The sequence below is a fragment of the Petromyzon marinus genome, chromosome 6, assembly GCF_048934315.1.
Source record: "Petromyzon marinus isolate PM22_M1 ecotype Great Lakes invasive population chromosome 6, UKy_Petmar_22M1.pri1.0, whole genome shotgun sequence".
NCBI lineage: Eukaryota > Metazoa > Chordata > Hyperoartia > Petromyzontiformes > Petromyzontidae > Petromyzon > Petromyzon marinus.
The window spans coordinates 5505571-5523178 of record NC_133672.1 but is presented as its reverse complement, the minus strand read 5'-3'; the positions used below and the strand labels follow the sequence as shown (position 1 = coordinate 5523178).

The window sequence follows — 17608 nt, the reverse complement described above, 5'->3', positions numbered from 1 at the left end:
TTATTGGATTGCAATTGTGGTTTTAGCAGATTCTTAATTGATCTTTTTTTATTTTGGGGTCAGATCGCGTAAGTAAAATGTGTCGTAATTGACACGTTTGTTCACGTGACAACTTTGTTAATTGGCCATCGGGTTGCGGGAGGGTTTACGACACAAGTTTTACTTCCGAGATCTGATCCAAAAATCAATTCGTTCTTGTCGGTCGCGAAAACCTTTGCAGTGGTTCTCCTCCGTCGTATTGGATTGCACAGCGTCGTTCCGCGTGATGTCCGACGTTTCACTCCACGCGCTTGGGAACATTCTTCTCACTTCGGTTTATATAAGAAGCTCCGAGCACGTGGAGCGAAGCGTCCAGACGTAGTTTGGCACGACGCGAGATACGACCCGAAAACACATCGGAGAGCTGTGCAGTGCAACGGCGACGACCCATGCAATCGTGAATTTAAATTATCACGATGGCACGAGAAACGTCAATTTTGAACCCTTGCAGACGGCAGTGCACCACCCTGTGTCACAAATGGCCTCCAGCGTGAAACCGTCACTTAGCACATTACTTTATTAAACGCGCGTTTCAATCATGAATAAATTATATCTCAAACATCAAGGTATCACAGAAACGATATGTTTAGACTGCCCTTATTAAAATGTCATAGCACTTTTAATTTGTCCAGGACAAAGGAAATTCTAGGTTAAATCGTCGAACATTGGTTAATAAAATGTAACCCCTCAACCATTTCACACATTCATTAAATGTACATTCCACTCAATTATCAATGTACAATTTCTCAAATTATATTCCAAGAAAATAAAAACTAAAAAGGCTGAATTGACAAAGTGTCCCAGAGCTCCAGGTCACGACGACAGCATGTTGAGAAAAGTGGAGCTGGGAAGGACAATGGAGTCGGCCGACCTCATGGCATCGTAACGTCATTAAGAGATCTCACCAGAATTAGTCATTGTCTATCCACTGCTTGATGAGAGCGACTACACGTCACGTGGCATGGGATCTTACTCTTCAGATACATTTACTGTACTTTCCCATGGGGGAAGCAAATACAGCGAACAATAAGGCAATAATTAAAATAAAGTTGGAAATGATCAAGAGCAATTAAAAAGATAATCAACAATTACGAAGATGATGAGGCAAATGTTAAAATCAAGTCGTCAATAATCAGGGATGATTATGAAGAAAGAACCAAGAATATGAATCCCTGCAGTCACGAAAGCTTTAAATCAAAACGATTTATGTATATTTGGCAGTGACAATTTTTTTAAAGAAAACTGTGACACGTTCAAATGTCGCAGTGCAAATAATGAGCGTATTTCAATACTCAATGAACACGTTTGAGCAATTATATCGACAGTCGCAATGTAATTAGAAAACAAATCCACACACACACACAATCCCGAGTGGCCAATCTGAGCCGCAAATCCTTGCCTCCAGAAACCCATTGCATCCAGAAATCCACAGCTCTGGGTTGACCCCTTTTCCCCGTAATAACCAACTCATATTTTGAACATCATCAACAAGGCTCTGGAATCCAGTCATCTTAAATCCCCCGGATTGGTACAGATATGTCATTGACACTCTCGTTTTATGGGCACATTCGAAAGCTTCGCTGGACACTTTTCTCGATTACTTAAATTCAACCTTCAGCGATCCAGTTCACCATGGAAATAGCGGAGAATGTGACCGTTTCCTTGTTGTTCTGTACGTCGAAATTCTTTCGCACCGTAGGTAGCCAACCGTGCTGATCGGGAGGTCATCACAAGCCAAGCGGTTAATTAGGTCACAGCATCTAGATCTGAAACTAAATGAAAATTCACGTCATTATCCACGACAGAAATGGCGATCGATTCACAGGGCAAATGAGAGTCTTTGACCTTGAACTTTTGGAAGAGGAAACATCGCGTGTACGCTTGGCTTTCTGATGCAATGTTTACAGCAAATGTCAAGTCGACCAGGCACTTATCACCAAAAGCAGAAATTCAGGAAAAAACCCCTTAACCTTCGAGATGCATTGATTCTCCGTACTTTGCAAAAAGTCACTGACCACGTAGCCAAATGGCTCTGCAAAGTAACATCGCAGCACACTTTAACACCACGTGTAAGATATAACAATTTGCCCCTTCAGCCGAAGGCCTGGTTTACAGACGCATTCTGTAAATGCGAGTGCCCGCCAACAATATACATTGTTCCATGCCGAACGGCGACGGCAGTGGCGACGATGGCGGTGGCATCTGTCGAGGCGTCTCAGCGCCGGCTGGCGGGCGTGTGCCGTTGGCGCAGAGCCTCGTACTGGCGCAGCTCCTCCTCCGTCACCGACGGCTGCAGGGTACCGAGCGCCGCGCGGAAATCGCCATCCTCCACCACCAGCTCCGACTCCTCCGTGTCCTCTGCTGCTCGCACACGCGTGCACCACCGCCGCCGCCGCCGCGCGATCACATCCTCCCCTCGCCCCTCCTGATTTTATCGTCCTCAGAGCCGGGTTTCGTGGTCGCTTACTCGGGGGGCTCCCTTTACAAAATAGAAGCCACCTCAACGCCCTGCCTCCCGAAGGTGAGAGAAACCCCCCCCTCTTATCAAGCCACGCCCAGTGTGAAGAGGATAATGCCGATGCTGTCATTGAGCCCGGACCATCACCTCCTGTCCAGAGACTTCCTTTTGAAACGATTTTCATGTTGTCCGATTAGTCGAATAATGGGACTGAAAACACTATGTAACACGATTTTTGTCCCTGGGTAGTAAGTATTACTTTTTTATTGCTTACACCTAAAAAGTATAGAAAATGGCTATTATTCCCCACAAACTTTGCTTTTGTGACTATTTGAATAATTGGATTACATCCCAGTTTTAAGGGTTCTGCATTTCCCCGTTCTATTTCTCTTGTGACATGTGTGTGTCGTGTTGTCATGAATAGAAGTGTCTCACAAACACAAAAGACAAAAATCCCCCGCATAGCCTGAACAGGCTGTAAGTGCAATGTGCTGTTAGCTAGCACCTATGAAGGCTGCCACAGTACACGAGGGGGTGGGTGGTCAACACCATGCCTGGCCACCTTTGTCTCCGCAGTGGTGATGTTTACACCACACCAGGCACTCATTTGAGGCTGAGTCGACCTAGGAGAGGCCCAGGACCAATTCAAACATTCGGCCACCGATGTTTTTCGTCAGCGGCGGTGACATCACCACGGCGCCTTTGCCAGGGCAGGAGCACTTTGAGACCACGTGAAGTGTCAAAGGCTCGTTGACACGAGGTCACGGGACAGACCCAGGAGCCATGGGTTGACCGACTGTGGCCCCCTACTGTGCCAACTCCCCAAACACACACTCTCACGCATACACGCACACTTCTCTCTCCCTCCCCCGTGGTGGTGGTGATGTGGGGGAGAGACCTCTCTCGATGAGCGCAATCTTTCGCTTGACGGCCGCCATCATGGCGTGCGATGCGAGCGCGTACATGTCGGCCCCCGTGAGGCACGGTGGGGCCGCCTCCACCAGGGCCTCCAGGCTCACGTCCCCGCCCAGCGTCAGCCTGGGGGTGCGGGTCAGGGAGCCCGAGGGGAGGGGTGACCACAGGGAGATTAGGGAGACGCAGGAGGGGGTAACCGGGATGATCCAATCACGAAGAAAGTGTTCACTACGTTTTTCCCCAACGGTGTCAACTCTGGGTTTGGGGGGTCGTCTGTCAACGTATACTCGACGCGAGCTCTGGTGATGTTCCCTGTGCTGAACTTGGAACGATCCTTGATATCATCCTTCCCACCACCACCGACATCTGTTGTTGAGTTCCCAAGAGGCAAGAGGAGGAGGGCACTAAACGTGCACAGTCAGGCCACCATCTTTCTGTCTAAATCCAGCAGCATTTTTCGGCACTAGCGTTAATTTTAACACGTCTTTGTTCGTCGTTTTAATTTTCCGTCAACTCAATACATTTGAAACGCTTCAACCCTTGCATGGCATCCTTTTAACAGCGTTTGCAATGTACAGCTTTAATCGGAACGAAAGCTCTGCCGATGACAACACTAGGGACGTAGAAGTAACTCAAAAGAGAACTCACAATTCTATGCTCGCGATAAAATGTGGTACGAACCCAAACATATTTAAAGAAAAAATCTAAAGCAAAAACAGCTTTCATCACGTAGACGCAAGGGTTACCGCAATATCACTTATCACGATACAATATTAACTTTCTCGATTATCGCAATGTCAGTTTCTGGAGGACTGTGCGGGATTGCAAGAAGCAGAGTTGATAAATGGAGGCTGAGTACTCGGGTCGTATGGCTTTGAGCTCCTTATGTATGTATGAATGTTGAAAGTCTTTCGCACCGTGTATAGCCAACCGTGCTAATCGGAGGTGCGGGGGAAGGACAACAAACTATACGCAAAAATAAGCTCTAAAGAAATAAATTTTTCCATCGAGATGATTTAAAAGTGCACCGCGCCAGTGGCTTCCTAATTTCGGAAGAGCGTTCCAGACGGCCGCAGCAGCGCTTCAATGGCTAGTCAAAAGCTGCTGCGAACTCCATCCCACTATCTTGGGCAGTCGTCCTCAAAGGGGATGGGAAAGAAAGAGGGGAGAGGAGAGGGACTCACTTGCGGGTGACGGCACGCAACACCCGCAGCTGGGCAGCCCGATCCTCGCTCACGCCCACGTACAGCATCTTGTCGAACCTGCGGGGGCAGTAGAGGGCAGCGAGGAGCAGACAGCGGGCAGCGAGGTGAGGTGTAGGCCGGAGTTGTCAGCCAAGGGAACTCTGAGGTTGATGTTGCTCAAGCCAAAGCAGTTTGCCACTCAAATAAAAATGGGGTGTTGTGCAGTTGATTACAGTGCTGAGCCGCGGTGAAAACTCCACATTCATATGGAAGGGGCTGATTCAATCCAAATGGAGTGCTTAATCAGCCCACTTTATGTCATGTGGCACACACAGATATGCGCACAGAAGCTCTCAATCTTAATATGACTGAACTCTCCGCACATCACGACACAAGTACACACACGTAAACAAGCTCGCTATCCTAAGTCGTACGTGATGTAGAATGCGTCCCGCAACCATCAGGAGGCGCGTGCAGCTTGTAACCACTTCACGTGTTTATGAGCGGAAGCAAATTGGCAAGTTTGCAGAGGCCGGCCGTGACGGATCACGAGGGGACTCGAGTTTGAGAAACCCTGCTCCACACGGACGAACGTTCAACTCGCAATGGATATCGCACTCGCCGTTACACGTCACGCCCACGTTACGCCGTCACCTCCCAGGCCGTAGCAGCGCGGGGTCGAGCAGGTCCGGGCGGTTCGTGGCCCCGACCACAAACACGTCCCCGCTCGTGTGCATCCCGTCCAGCTCAGCCAGCAGCTGCGACACCACCCTGCAGGGTCAGAGTGCGCGAGACGGGGGCGGCCGATTGCAAGGGTGAGTGGGGTGCGGGGCGGCAAGCAGCGAGAGAGAACGGGGCAACGGGACGCGCAGTCGACGACTTCACCGCGGCGTCCGACACCCGACCCCTCGAGCCCAACCGTGACCTCTCACCTGTCCGTGACCCCTCCGGAGTCGCCGCTGCGACCCCGGTTCGGCGCCAGGGAGTCGAGCTCGTCGAAGAAAACCACGCAGGGGGCGGCAGAGCGCGCGCGAGCAAACACTGCGGGTGACACGCGGAGGACACGCGGACAGACATGGGGACGACGCCGGGAGGGCGCTTCGTGCATCAATGGAACGTGATGGCGGCTGACGAACACGGTGGCGTGCGCGGCTCGACTCACCGTCGCGAACGTTCTCCTCGCTCTGGCCCACGTACATGTTTATCAGCTCCGGGCCCTTCACGCTGTCGGTGGACACGCACGCACGTGCAAAGATTCCCCGTGTAGCCTCACCAGACTGTTGGGGCAATTACTGTCAGCGAGGACCGATTAAGGTGGGCACGCCACGCAAGGTAACCCAGGTAAAGATCCAGCCCTGTAATTACCTGCTCACTCCACTGCTGGAGGAAAGGGTCCTCCAAGCGAGGGAGCTCTGCAACGCCCCTCTCGAGGGTTACGTAGCCGACTTTTCCACGTTTCCGAAAGCACAATCGGGATACAATTAAGCAAAGACAACAAAAAGGGGGGCGGGCACCTGAGGAAGGTCATGGAGCACTCGGTGGCAAGGGCCTTGGCCAGCAGCGTCTTGCCGGTGCCGGGCGGCCCGAAGAGGAGCAGCCCCGAGCGACGTAGGCCCGACCCGGAGCGCAGGCCCTGCAGCCGCCGGGGCAGCTGCACCAAGTCGAGCAGCTCTCGCTTCACGTCCGACAGCCCCCCCACGTCATCCCAGTGCACGCGCGGGATCTGTGTGACGCACGCGGGGTGATACATCTATCGTGTTTGCCGAGCACAGAAGCCCCCCACCCCCCCCCCCCCCGAAGGGGCGCCGAAAACGCCAAGCGGCCGGCAACAAACGGCACCGTTGAAACCGAGCACGTAGGTTTTCGCACGTGCGTCGATACGGGCGCGAGGGCCGGGTACTTAGTGGCGAATGGCGGCGGTCGTTGTGGTATGCACGCACGTACGTTGAACTTCTTTCGCACCGTAAGTCAGCTCATCGGAGGTCGTGATTGTGAGCGCGAGCACCACCGTGGTATTGGTGTTCGCCGACATCTCGACTCTCTCGCGGAGCCCGCTCACCTCGGGCGCCCCCACGGCGTGCGCGTGCTTGGCCTGCAGCTCGTCGAGCGCGGAGGAGAAGTCGTCCGCGGTGACGCACACGCCCAGCTCGCACAGCGCTCGCTCCTCCTCCGGGCTGAGGAACCCATGCTCGGAGCTGCGGGGAGACGGGATGGGAGGCAGTGTCGGTGGCAAGTGCAGGGAGACGGGTGGGGAGGCGTAGGCCGGTCGGCGGTGGTGTCGGGAGGTCCCACGCTGAGTGGCCCACTGGGGGAATTGTGCGGAGACGTTTTTGAACTGTTTGTTGTTGTAACGTTCTGTGAAAAAGAGCTTCATAGGTCATCGGATTCCTCCAGCATAAATATTCCGATTCGGTAGCAGTCCACAAACAGCCCAGGATTGACCGAGATGCAGTCGCATGGCCCGGACCTGTGTGCCCATTCTTGGCGAGTAGTTATGAGATTCCATGGGCTCCACCCTTCCAACTCACAGCTAGAATCTCTCTCCCCTGCCATCCTCGGGCCACAGGGTTGGCGGTCGTCACACGGCATGAAACAAACAAAGTTAGTTTGAAACAACAACAACAACAACAGCAACAGCAGCGTTCAACGCTCCAGCGTGCATGCGCGCGGCACAATCGTCTCTCACCACGCCTGCGCTACCCTGGCATAGGCCGCTCGGCACGCCCCGGAGAGCAGCGCGCAGAGGTCTCCCAGCACGAAGCCCTGCGGCAGACGGGGGCGGCACACGAAAGCACCGATCGATTCGACAGTGAACGTCAAGTCGTCCACTCGCGATACGTGTCGGCACGCGAGATTGCTTACAATTTACGTGCAAGAAGTGAAAATGTTGAGTTTATGTGAGAGTTGTGTGAAATAGGTTGCCTTTCAGGTTATTGCACCGTACAGACAGAACGATGGGGCAGATAGTACAATCGAGACAGTACCAAGAGTACTGGACAGTCCAGTGACGATTATGTGAACCGGTCTCGTGCCGCCTTCCCCTCGGGTCCAGCGAATTTGGGATGACTGCCTTGGGCCCCGGGCTTTGGGGGGCCTCATGCTTTGACGTCACGGTGTCAGTTAAGTTTGAAGGCGTCGGAGGACCCACACGGTGCGATTCGTCCCGGGTCCCGCACTCCCCTATGGGCGGCCCTGCGTTTGTACGTAGGCATGCACATGCCCCCGCACTCATTGTGTACGTGGTCCCCACCCGCGTGTACGCGTGTACGCGTGTAGGTGCGTGCGTGCGTGTGGTCGTTGCGGACACTGACGGCTGTGTGCTGGGCGAGGCGAGCGAGCGAGACGTCGGGCCCGAGCGGCGAGGCGTGCGCGAGCGCCTGCAGGATGGCGGCGCGGGACCCCTCATCGGGGCGGTCCACACGCAGCTCGTGCAGAAAGCAACTCTGCACGCCGGGCACGACACCCTGCCGTGACACCGCCGTGCCCAGCACCAGCACCGGCAGGCGGCTGCGCACGCCGCACACAGGAGACAACGATCCCCCGTGAAGTCTTTAAAGTGCCGGTCAGGGCAGGTGCTGTTTGCGAGCGCCCGGGAAGCGGCAGCCGGCGCACCCTTTGTCTCCCGAGTGCCGATGCTTACGCACTGCCGCACGGGGCACTCATTTAAGGCTGGGTTCGCAGTCGGGTCGGGCAAGGCCCGGTTCAGATATTCTCCACTGTTATTGGTCGTGAGCGGGAATCGAATTCAGTCGGGGTTAGTGAGGAGCCGGTATATGTTAGTGTGGATCTAGTAGGGGTTAGTGTGGAGCTAATCAGGGTTAGTGTGGAGCCAGCAGCGGTTAGTGAGGATCCAGTAGAGAGCAGAGATGGCTGCCGAGTGGTGGCAGGCCGCGCGTACCCGGCTTCTCGCTGCCGCTCCCACAGCAGCTGGCGCAGGGTGTGCGTGACTCGCGCGTCCTCTTTGCCCCCCGAGTCGCGACCCAGGGGTTCCACCCCCTTGACGAGCAGAACGCACGGCGCCAGTGCGGCGGCACGCGAGAAGGCCGAGCGCAGGCGAGCCTCGGCCGCCGCCGCCGTTTCCCTGCAGAGCGACGCTCCGCTCATCTGGTGCGCGACGACAAAGAGCGTCATACATCACACACTATGCAGGTATCACACACACACACACCACATAGACACCACACACACGTACCACAAGCACCACACACACACCACATAGACACCACACACACGTACCACAAGCACCACACACACACCACATAGACACACATACAAGCACCACACACACACCACATAGACACCACACACACGTACCACAAGCACCACACACACACCACATAGACACCACACACACGTACCACAAGCACCACACACACATACATACAAGCACCACACACACACCACATAGACACCACACACACGTACCACAAGCACCACACACACATCACATGGACACCACACACACGTACCACAAGCACCACACACACACCACATAGACACCACACACACGTACCACAAGCACCACACACACACCACATAGACACCACACACACGTACCACAAGCACCACACACACACACACCACATAGACACCACACACACATACAGTGAGGAAAAAAAGTATTTGATCCCCTGCTGATTTTGTACGTTTGCCCACTGACAAAGAAATGATCAGTCTATAATTTTAATGGTAGGTTTATTTGAACAGTGAGAGACAGAATAACATCAATTTATAACATTTTTGACATGCGTTTTTCTGGATTTTTTTGTTGTTATTCTGTCTCTCACTGTTCAAATAAACCTAACATTAAAATTATAGACTAATCATTTCTTTGTCAGTGGGCAAATGTACAAAATCAGCAGGGGATGAAATATTTTTTTCCCTCACTGTACCACAAGCACCACACACACACCACATAGACACCACACACACACATACAAGCACCACACACACACACCACATAGACACCACACACACGTACCACAAGCACCACACACACACCACAGACACCACACACACATACCACAAGCACCACACACACACCACATAGACACACATACAAGCACCACACACACACCACATAGACACCACACACACGTACCACAAGCACCACAAACACACCACGTAGACACCACACACACGTACCACAAGCACCACACACACACCACAGACACAAACCACCCCCACACACAAGACGCACGATAATTCGCTACCCGGCGATTAAATGAATTAGCGAACACGTCAAGCACGCCCTATCTGGCCAGCAGAAGCGGCGGCACCGTGGGTGTGCAACGGTGGGGGGGGGGGGGGGCACGTCCTCTGACCTGCGCGAGGTGCAGGTTGAGCCGGCGGCAGACAGCGCGCACCACCACCGTCTTGCCTGCCCCGCTGGGCCCGCACAGCAGCACCGAGCACTGGCCATCCAGCAGCGCGGCGCTGAGGGACACGGGCGCACACACACTCTCGCACGTGTACGCCCCGTGCGTTGCGTTTTTTCGCGCATTTCAATGGGACCCAGGCCCCCCCTGCCCAGAAGATGCCCTGGGCTTTATTGGTGCTGCCCTGGGTGGCTCTGGGGCTCGTTGTTGGTGGGAGGGAGGCAGGAGGGGGGCACTGATTTACTCAGGAAAATCTCGCTGAGTTTCATGACTAATTTTCAGTAATTTTCAGGTAATTTTTTTCAAATTTGGCAAATTTTGACCATGGTGCCAGCACACAATGACCTACCCTTGCAAATGACGTCGCAGGATCTTTACCATCCACTTTGAAGAAGGCAGCGTGTATTTTTACTGTTCACACATCCGTAGTATTAATCGGGGCGGCCACTGGATTTGAATCGTCAAGTGGTGAGAACGCGCTAGGGCTAGGTCGTAACACAGCGCGATAATTTTATTTACGCAAACTACATGCGAATGATACACTAATGTTAGATTTTGGCTCGTGGAATGAATCATTCTCTTGTTAAGCACATGACGGGTTCACAAAATTCACAAGTGTGAATGCATATTCTTAGCTCTTTCGGTAAAGTCACGTTGAAGGGAAACAATAAAATAATATATATAAAACAATAAAAATTCTCACGACGTTTCGACCATAACACAAACGGTCATTATCAGGTCATCAACACCTGATGATGACCGTTTGTGCTATGGTCGAAACGTCGTGAGAATTTTTATTGTTTTATATATTTTATTATTTTATTGTTTCCCTTCAACGTGACTTTACCAAAAGAGCTAAGAATATGAATTACTGCAGTCACGAAAGCTTTAAATCAAAATTTAAGTGTGAATGCGTTTGCGGAGGATGCAAACTATGAAATTCATTACTCTCTGTGAAGTATAAACTGATGACGATTATTGAGTGCTGGTCACTTACAGGCATGGGTTTTTTTGGCTTCAACCCCCACCCTCCCCCCCCCCCAATATGACAAGAAATGGACAAAACATGAATTTAGCCAAACAGCCCGAGTAGGTACCCTCCTGGGAAAGTCTTTTAATTCAATGAGATGTCCCTGGGCAGATGTCCAGTGTATTGTCTACATTGAACAATTAGACCAGAATAGCTCCGCAAAAACCCATACAAACACTGGACCCTGTTCAACAATGCACAGTGCAGGGCGTACAGGACATTCCTCCCGGTGTTGGCCATGCACATTAAGTATGGGGTGAAGTGGTGGCGCCCTGGTTAGTGCACTCCACTATGAACCCAACGACCTCGAGTCACAGTCACGGTGCGTGGTCGATGAACTGGTTCCGCGAAAACATTTCACCAACGTGCACTGACCGACAAAGTGAAGTACGGTCAAACTGACACGGTGCGGGGATGCCTTCATCCAGCAATGGATCGACAAAAGGGATGCAAAAAAAGTACAAGCACACACACGACGTGTGCTGGAAAATTCAAGAACAAAATTCTCAATTCGCACCTTGGTGCCACCCTCCGCAGGCTGCACTTTGTTAATTTGCCGAGTGCAGCCCGCAGTCAAGTGCGTATAACGCACCGGGCTTCTTGGTCAGATTGATAATGATATAATTTAACTGTCCACTTTGTTCCCCCTTCCACTCCCCCTCGATTGGCTCTTTGTCCACTGCGGGAGAAATCTCTGATAATGACCGCGAGATCCTCTCTGAAGTCGACGCGTCTGGCTCATTGGTTTAAAAAAAAATATCTCAGGTGTCCATAACCAGCGCCACGTGCACGCGAATGGTGTTGTCATATGTCACCTGAACAAGACAAGCGGAGCAGGTGGTGGGGGTGGACACCGACCTGCTGCTGGAGACGTAGGGGAGTGCCACGACGGTCAGCTCGTCCACGGCGGACGTCAGCCCCGGTGGGCAGTCGCTGTCCCAGAGCGGGTGACCCCCATCAGTGGCCACAGCTCCTTCCAACCGTACCGGCGCAAACGCGTTCACAGACCCTTCCTGGTCACGAAGGCGGGATTAGTTCATTGGGTATAGGCCAGGCATGTTAATGATTACAAACTCAATGCATTCTCGAATTGTACAGGGTCTAAATGCCACCGCATGTCAAGGCCATGAGCATAAAAGAGTGTGCGGATGTATTTTGTAGAGAGAGGCAGTCAATAAAAGGGAGAGCGAAAGAGAAAAGTACGATTCACTCCCCTAGCGATCACATTAAAATGTCAGGATTTTGGGTGGAGAATCCAATACAAAAATGTATTCTCTTTGGGGGTTTATTGCAGCCTCGTTTCAATTGTTTCTCACTTGACCTAATTTGAACTGTTTTATCCGCTCATCAGCTTAAATGTAACCTGAGTATGATTTGCATAAAATTAGCATACATTTAAAATAATCAATTATCTTATATACATATTCTGAGCAAAGGAATCTATTGTAATTGACAAGCAGCAGTCATGACATGCCTCCTATGTGTACACACACACACAACAGACAAAGATCCGCGTACAGACCCACAAACTGCTGGGGCAAGTGCTGTTAGTGAGCACCTATGAAAGCCGATACAACAAACGAGGGAATGGTGTGGCTAGTATTGTTTGGCCACAAAGGTGGCCGGGCATAATTTGACACACCACCCCAGGCACTTATATAAGGATAAGTCAACCTCGGGGAGGTCACAACAGGTTCAGATGCCACTTTCCACTCACGTTAGCCCTGGCCGAGAAACCAACTTAGTGTGAGATGCTGTACCACAAGGCTCTAGTTTTCACAAGCCACGTAATTTAACTTTGGAACTTGCGTTGCCGTTCCAACGGCACGTTTCTATATTTCTTATGAACTCGAATTGGCCAGGAATTTTGGCTACAGCCTGGAATTCTCTGGACCAATTTCACTTCGCGGACAGGGTTGAATTACTTACGTCAGACTGAGACGAAAAAAAAATACTTTACATTCAATGTAAAGTTTAACTCTGTCCGCGAAGTGGTTTCTGACTCGCACATATTTCTGGAACTTGGCCACTGACATAATGGCTTGAGTAACTTGGAAAATCATGAAAAAGCTACTTTTTTGCCAACTCCAGTTGTCCTTCAACTTGAGTTCTGGGAGAAATCAGACCAAATTAGGGCAACTTGGCTCAAATCAGGCGTACTCAGACCAACTCCAGTCGACTGCAGCTGGCTGTCCCATGGAAAACTAGATATTAGTCTAACAACGGTGACACCTACCAGGTACACATTTGTGCTTTTTGTGTCCACCAAGTAGCACAAGTTTTCAGACCGATCCTGGCCTCCTGGTTGCCCCTCATCATTCTCCTTCATCCGTCCATTTTTTCCAGGCAGCTGCTTCTCGTCCTGTCGACCCTCCACCAAGTTCACACTCTTCACCTGGTAGTAGAGCACCGGCCACCTTTGGGGAGCCAATATGGGACAGAATTGAGGATGAAGCAGGCAGACGGGGAGGAAGGGTCGGAAGGCATCGTCACTTCAGCAGTATGGATGGCTCTCATCATTGCCCTTATCCCGTACTTACAAATGAAATCCAGACACATTTGAAAAAGCAATTTCATGCATTTATGGAATGTAAATGAACATTGCATTCATACAGGTGTTCCGCGATTTTCAACAATAATGACTTAATGAGTCCTGTGCATGGTGTTAAAAGAACACCACCTGGTGATGGTGTAATCTAAAGAATCGCTGCTGGGATAAGCCAAGGGGAAGCCACCTCAACTTTTCTTCCTTATCTTTGACTCAAGAACTGTGGTGCAGAATGTGGGGGGTGGAGAGGGGGAGTATGATCGGATGGGATGGAGTGAGCTTGAGCCGTGGACCTGCTCCATGGGCAGAGAACTTGAATAAGAGTGAGACAAAAGGAGAAAACTGTAATCTAGACTTACCAGAGAGCCCCTTTCACCTTCTCTTCACTCAGGAAGTCAGCACTATGCCTTGTGGGGATGCACAACACATCTCCAGCCTTCACTAGACTGCACACATACACACACCCACATGGAAACACACACATCCACACACATGGGCACATACACAAGCCCACTTTGAAGACTAGCATATTAACTCACCCGAGGTGATATTGGCTACATCTGTAATGTCAATCATTTAGACCTGTGAGGTACTTAGCATTGTTTTTGTTTAAAATAATTGAATTAATTTTATCTTTAAGAATTAAAAAAAATCTAAATACGGGGAAGCCTGGTTTGTCTGCGATGATATCCAAATTACGACATCTCTTTTGCCGATTAAAACCACTCCCACAGACTTCCACCCGTTATAAATAATAAGGGAATGAGGCAAAAAAATATTCCCCCCTTGCCAATAACAAGCCACCGTTCCAAGTTCATTTGAAAAGGGACAGCACCACCCCCCCCCCCCCCCCCGAGCCCATTGCTCCACCGCAAAAGAATATTGACCCGTCAGCTGGCACTGGACCGAGGGATCAACTCTGATCATGGTCCTGGGTGTCACCCCGAGGGGATGCACGCGGGACACACCGGGGGGTTTCAAAGTGCTTGCGCAGGATGTTGTCGTAGTTCCCTCCGGTCTTGTACTGCGGAGACTCCACGATAGCCACACAGAGACTGCCGGCGATGGGGGGACACCCGAGGGCCGAGCGGCTGCTCGTCAAAGGGACCTCCCCTCTCAGCCTTTCCACCTAAAAAGTTCGAAAATAGACACGCAAAAGCAGACAGACGGGTTTAAAGGGAGAAGACACGTCACGATCATCACGTAAGAATAACACACCACTCAACCGATTTGGGGGTTTCAGTGTATAAGGTCTCCGCTTCTCACCGTGAAGAAGCAACCTGCAGGTTTGAGAGACGTGATCGGCCAGGGGCGAGGGCAGGCATTGAAGATCAGGCTGGGGCAGACGAGGGCTTCTTCTACCAGGCCATCATCTCCATCGTTCTGGCGGGGGTGAAGCGACAGCCTCTGCAGTTCCCGTGCGTCGACGCCAAATATCCTTGCGCAACGTCCACCTCTTTTCTCACCCGCAGGCCGGTCATCTGTCGGCACCACCACCACCACGGCTGCTGCTGCTTCTTCCTCTGTCACACCATCTCGCCGGTGGCCAGTCCCATCAGGATATAAAAGTGGGGAATCCTCTTCGTGGTGTCCGTCTGCCGGGCGGCTCCTGGCCACATCAGCGTCTGGTCGCTGCCGGAGCGTGACCCACTCACCGTGGAAGAGGCCCAGCCGGCCGAGGGTCTGCCTGCCGACCACCACGCACGAGTGAGAATCCACGTCCCTGTCCAGCAGTGCGGAGAGGCCGGCGTTGGGCCAGCACCTGATCGTGCGACGGGGCCCAGTGGACGCCGCGTGGCCCGGGGCATCTCCTGGCAAGGCCGTGCCGTGGGCGGTCAAATCCGCCAGGAGGCGAGCAAAGTCTGAGGCCAGCACCGGCTGCACCTCCATCGCACGCTCGAAGGCTCTGGCGTCCGAGACCTCTGCTGCGCCTGTGATGTCGTGAAAGTCAATCAGTCCTGATGGAGGCGCTGCCCCATCATTACCCAAGTCATTGCCGTACGCAGTTCCTGTCCCGTTCACTCGACCTGCCCTCCCATCGCCAAGACCCGCGTTGGTCCCCGACTCTGCCACGTGGCCCAATTCATCTGCAAATCCTGCTCCCGCAGGACTCACCATCTGGCCAAAACCTCTTGCCCCGAACCCATCCTCCGCCACTGCCAAATTCACTCGCGTCCCCTCCTCCTCGGACCTCGACCCTGCCCCATTCCGTGCCCCTGCCCCGCTGGCCGACTCCGCCAAATGCCCCGGCCTTGCCCCTTGCCCCGGCCTTGCTCCGAGCCCTGCCCCGTCGCCTGACCCCGCCCTGCTCCCCTGGCCAGCCTCCGAGAGGTCGGCGAGAAGGAGCGACGCGTCGGGCCTCAGGGTCCCCTGCAGCACGGGGCCACAGTCAAGGACCAGGAGGTCCAGGCTGAGGGCGGCCAGCCTGGCAAGGGTCCCCGGTGTCCCCGAGGCACCGTGGTCCCCGAAGATCCCCTGAACCCCCTCGGCCACCGGGGCACCCGAGACCCCCGCTCCCCCCGATCCGCCCTCTTCCGCTTGGGCCCCTGAAACTCCCTGCCCACCCATGACCCCGTTCGCAAGCATCATCGGGAGGCAGGGGACAATGAGCGGGTCCCCTCGCCGCACCAGGACCCCCGGCGGACCCCCCGCCGCCAAAGTCCTCAGCCCGGCCGCGAAGGCCTCCCCGGAGGCCCAAGAGAAGGCTGCCCTGCTCCGGGCTCCCAGCACCAGGCGCCGGACCCCCGCGGGAGACCCCCCGAGGGGAACCGCGACTGCCGCGGCCCCCGGGCGGAGGCCGTGGTGCCGGAAGAAGAGGGCCGAGGCGCGCACGTGCAGAGGGGCCGAGGGGGTCCCTGTGCCGGGCCGGTCCCCCTGGACGACGTCCCCCAGTGAGAGGGCCCCTCCGTCGTCGTCGTCGAGCCACGCGTACACGAGGAGGGTGCGCTCGGGTCCCGGCGTCCCGGTTGACCCCGCCGCTCCCTCTGAACCCCAGCGCATCCCCGCGAGTCCCCGCACCCGCAGGCCGAGGAAGCGGCCTTCTCCCTGCAGCAGGACCGCGTGACGATGATGTTGTTGTTCGCGTGGCGTCTCCAGCTCTTCATCTCCCTCCTCCTCCTGCTGCTGCTGCCGGTTCTCCCGGCCGAACGCGGCCTCCCATGCCGACCGAGACACACGCACATGCAGCGCGTGGTGCTCTTGCTGATGCTGCTGATGCTGTTGTTGTTGCTGCTTCTGCAGCTGCAGCAGAGTGGCGGCACGGGAGACTCGCATGGCCACCGACGCCTCCGACCTCCGCCACGCCGACGCCAACCAGCGCGGTCAGCAGAGAGTCCGCGCTCTGCGGCGCCAGGAAACTTGCTCGGCTCACTTCGGAACAACAACACAGTTCGGTGGGGGGGCCTTGTGGCCTGTGGCGTCGGCCACCGAAGACTGTACAATGGGGAGCGTGGTGGGGCTTGCGATGCATTCAGGGATCTCAAAGTCGCCCTCTTGCGGTGAACGGCAGGAAAGTTACAGATTGCCGGGGGGGAGGGGGGGCAGCTGCTGTTGAACTTTTGAAAGAGTCGTAGGGGTTGGGGTGGTGATGCTCAGATGTGTGCGCAGGATGGTCCAGATGTCTTGTAACACCCCACCCTCCCGACCCCCTATGGAATTGACTCCCCTGACATTCTTATCCCTTTGCGTATTCGTTTGAATACATTTGCTCAAGTGGACCTGGCAATGCTGCGTACAATTTCTCATAGGACATCGTTAATATTTAAAATAATGATACTAAAATAAAATAAATGAAAATAACTAGATTAAATCACGACGTTTCGGAGGCAACACAAGCTTCCGTCTTCAGGTGGAACAGACACAGCCAAATTAGCTGTATCAATCAATCACTTGATACAGCTAATTTTGCTGTGTCTGTTCCATCTTGATACAGCTAATTTGGCTGTCTGTTCCACCTTGATACAGCTAATTTTGCTGTCTGTTCCACCTGAAGACGGAAGTTTGTGTTGCCTGCGAAACGTGATTTAATTTAGTTGTTTTCATTTATTTTATTTTACC

The 17608-nt window shown here is 53.3% G+C and overlaps 1 protein-coding gene across 3 annotated transcripts; it reads right to left on the bottom strand.

Annotated features, from left to right (window-relative positions):
* Positions 1–538: 538 nt before the first annotated feature.
* PEX6 (peroxisomal biogenesis factor 6) lies at positions 539–17073 on the bottom strand. Of its 3 annotated transcripts, XM_032948557.2 has the most exons (17): positions 14819–17071; positions 14521–14681; positions 13912–13998; positions 13241–13421; positions 11863–12017; positions 9921–10032; positions 8495–8700; positions 7908–8103; positions 7283–7359; positions 6656–6791; positions 6111–6319; positions 5759–5820; positions 5529–5637; positions 5251–5367; positions 4597–4674; positions 3396–3535; positions 539–2400 (listed from the first exon to the last, which is right to left on the bottom strand). In XM_032948557.2, the coding sequence occupies exons 1-17, from the start codon at positions 16823–16825 to the stop codon at positions 2255–2257; spliced, it is 4179 nt and encodes a 1392-aa protein (XP_032804448.2). In that variant the 5' UTR covers positions 16826–17071; the 3' UTR covers positions 539–2254. The 3 variants fall into 3 exon arrangements, 2 of the variants coding, with proteins under 2 accessions (XP_032804448.2, XP_032804449.2); XR_004402466.2 differs by lacking the exons at positions 539–2400; positions 3396–3535; positions 4597–4674; positions 5251–5367 and having other exon boundaries at positions 5577–5637; positions 5759–5873; positions 14819–17073; XM_032948558.2 differs by lacking the exons at positions 539–2400; positions 3396–3535; positions 4597–4674; positions 5251–5367; positions 5529–5637 and having other exon boundaries at positions 5680–5873; positions 14819–17073.
* Between the last annotated feature and the right edge of the window lie 535 nt (positions 17074–17608).

Excerpts from the sequence above, each read along its gene's own strand:
- PEX6 (XM_032948557.2), bottom strand. The coding sequence starts at position 16,825 with ATGCGAGTCTCCCGTGCCGCCACTCTGCTGCAGCTGCAGAAGCAGCAA. Across the intron at positions 8,701-9,920 it reads TCAACCTGCACCTCGCGCAG|ATGAGCGGAGCGTCGCTCTG; the intron begins GTCAGAGGACGT and ends GTCGCGCACCAG. Across the intron at positions 5,821-6,110 it reads TGCTCCATGACCTTCCTCAG|CGTGAAGGGCCCGGAGCTGA; the intron begins GTGCCCGCCCCC and ends GTCCACCGACAG.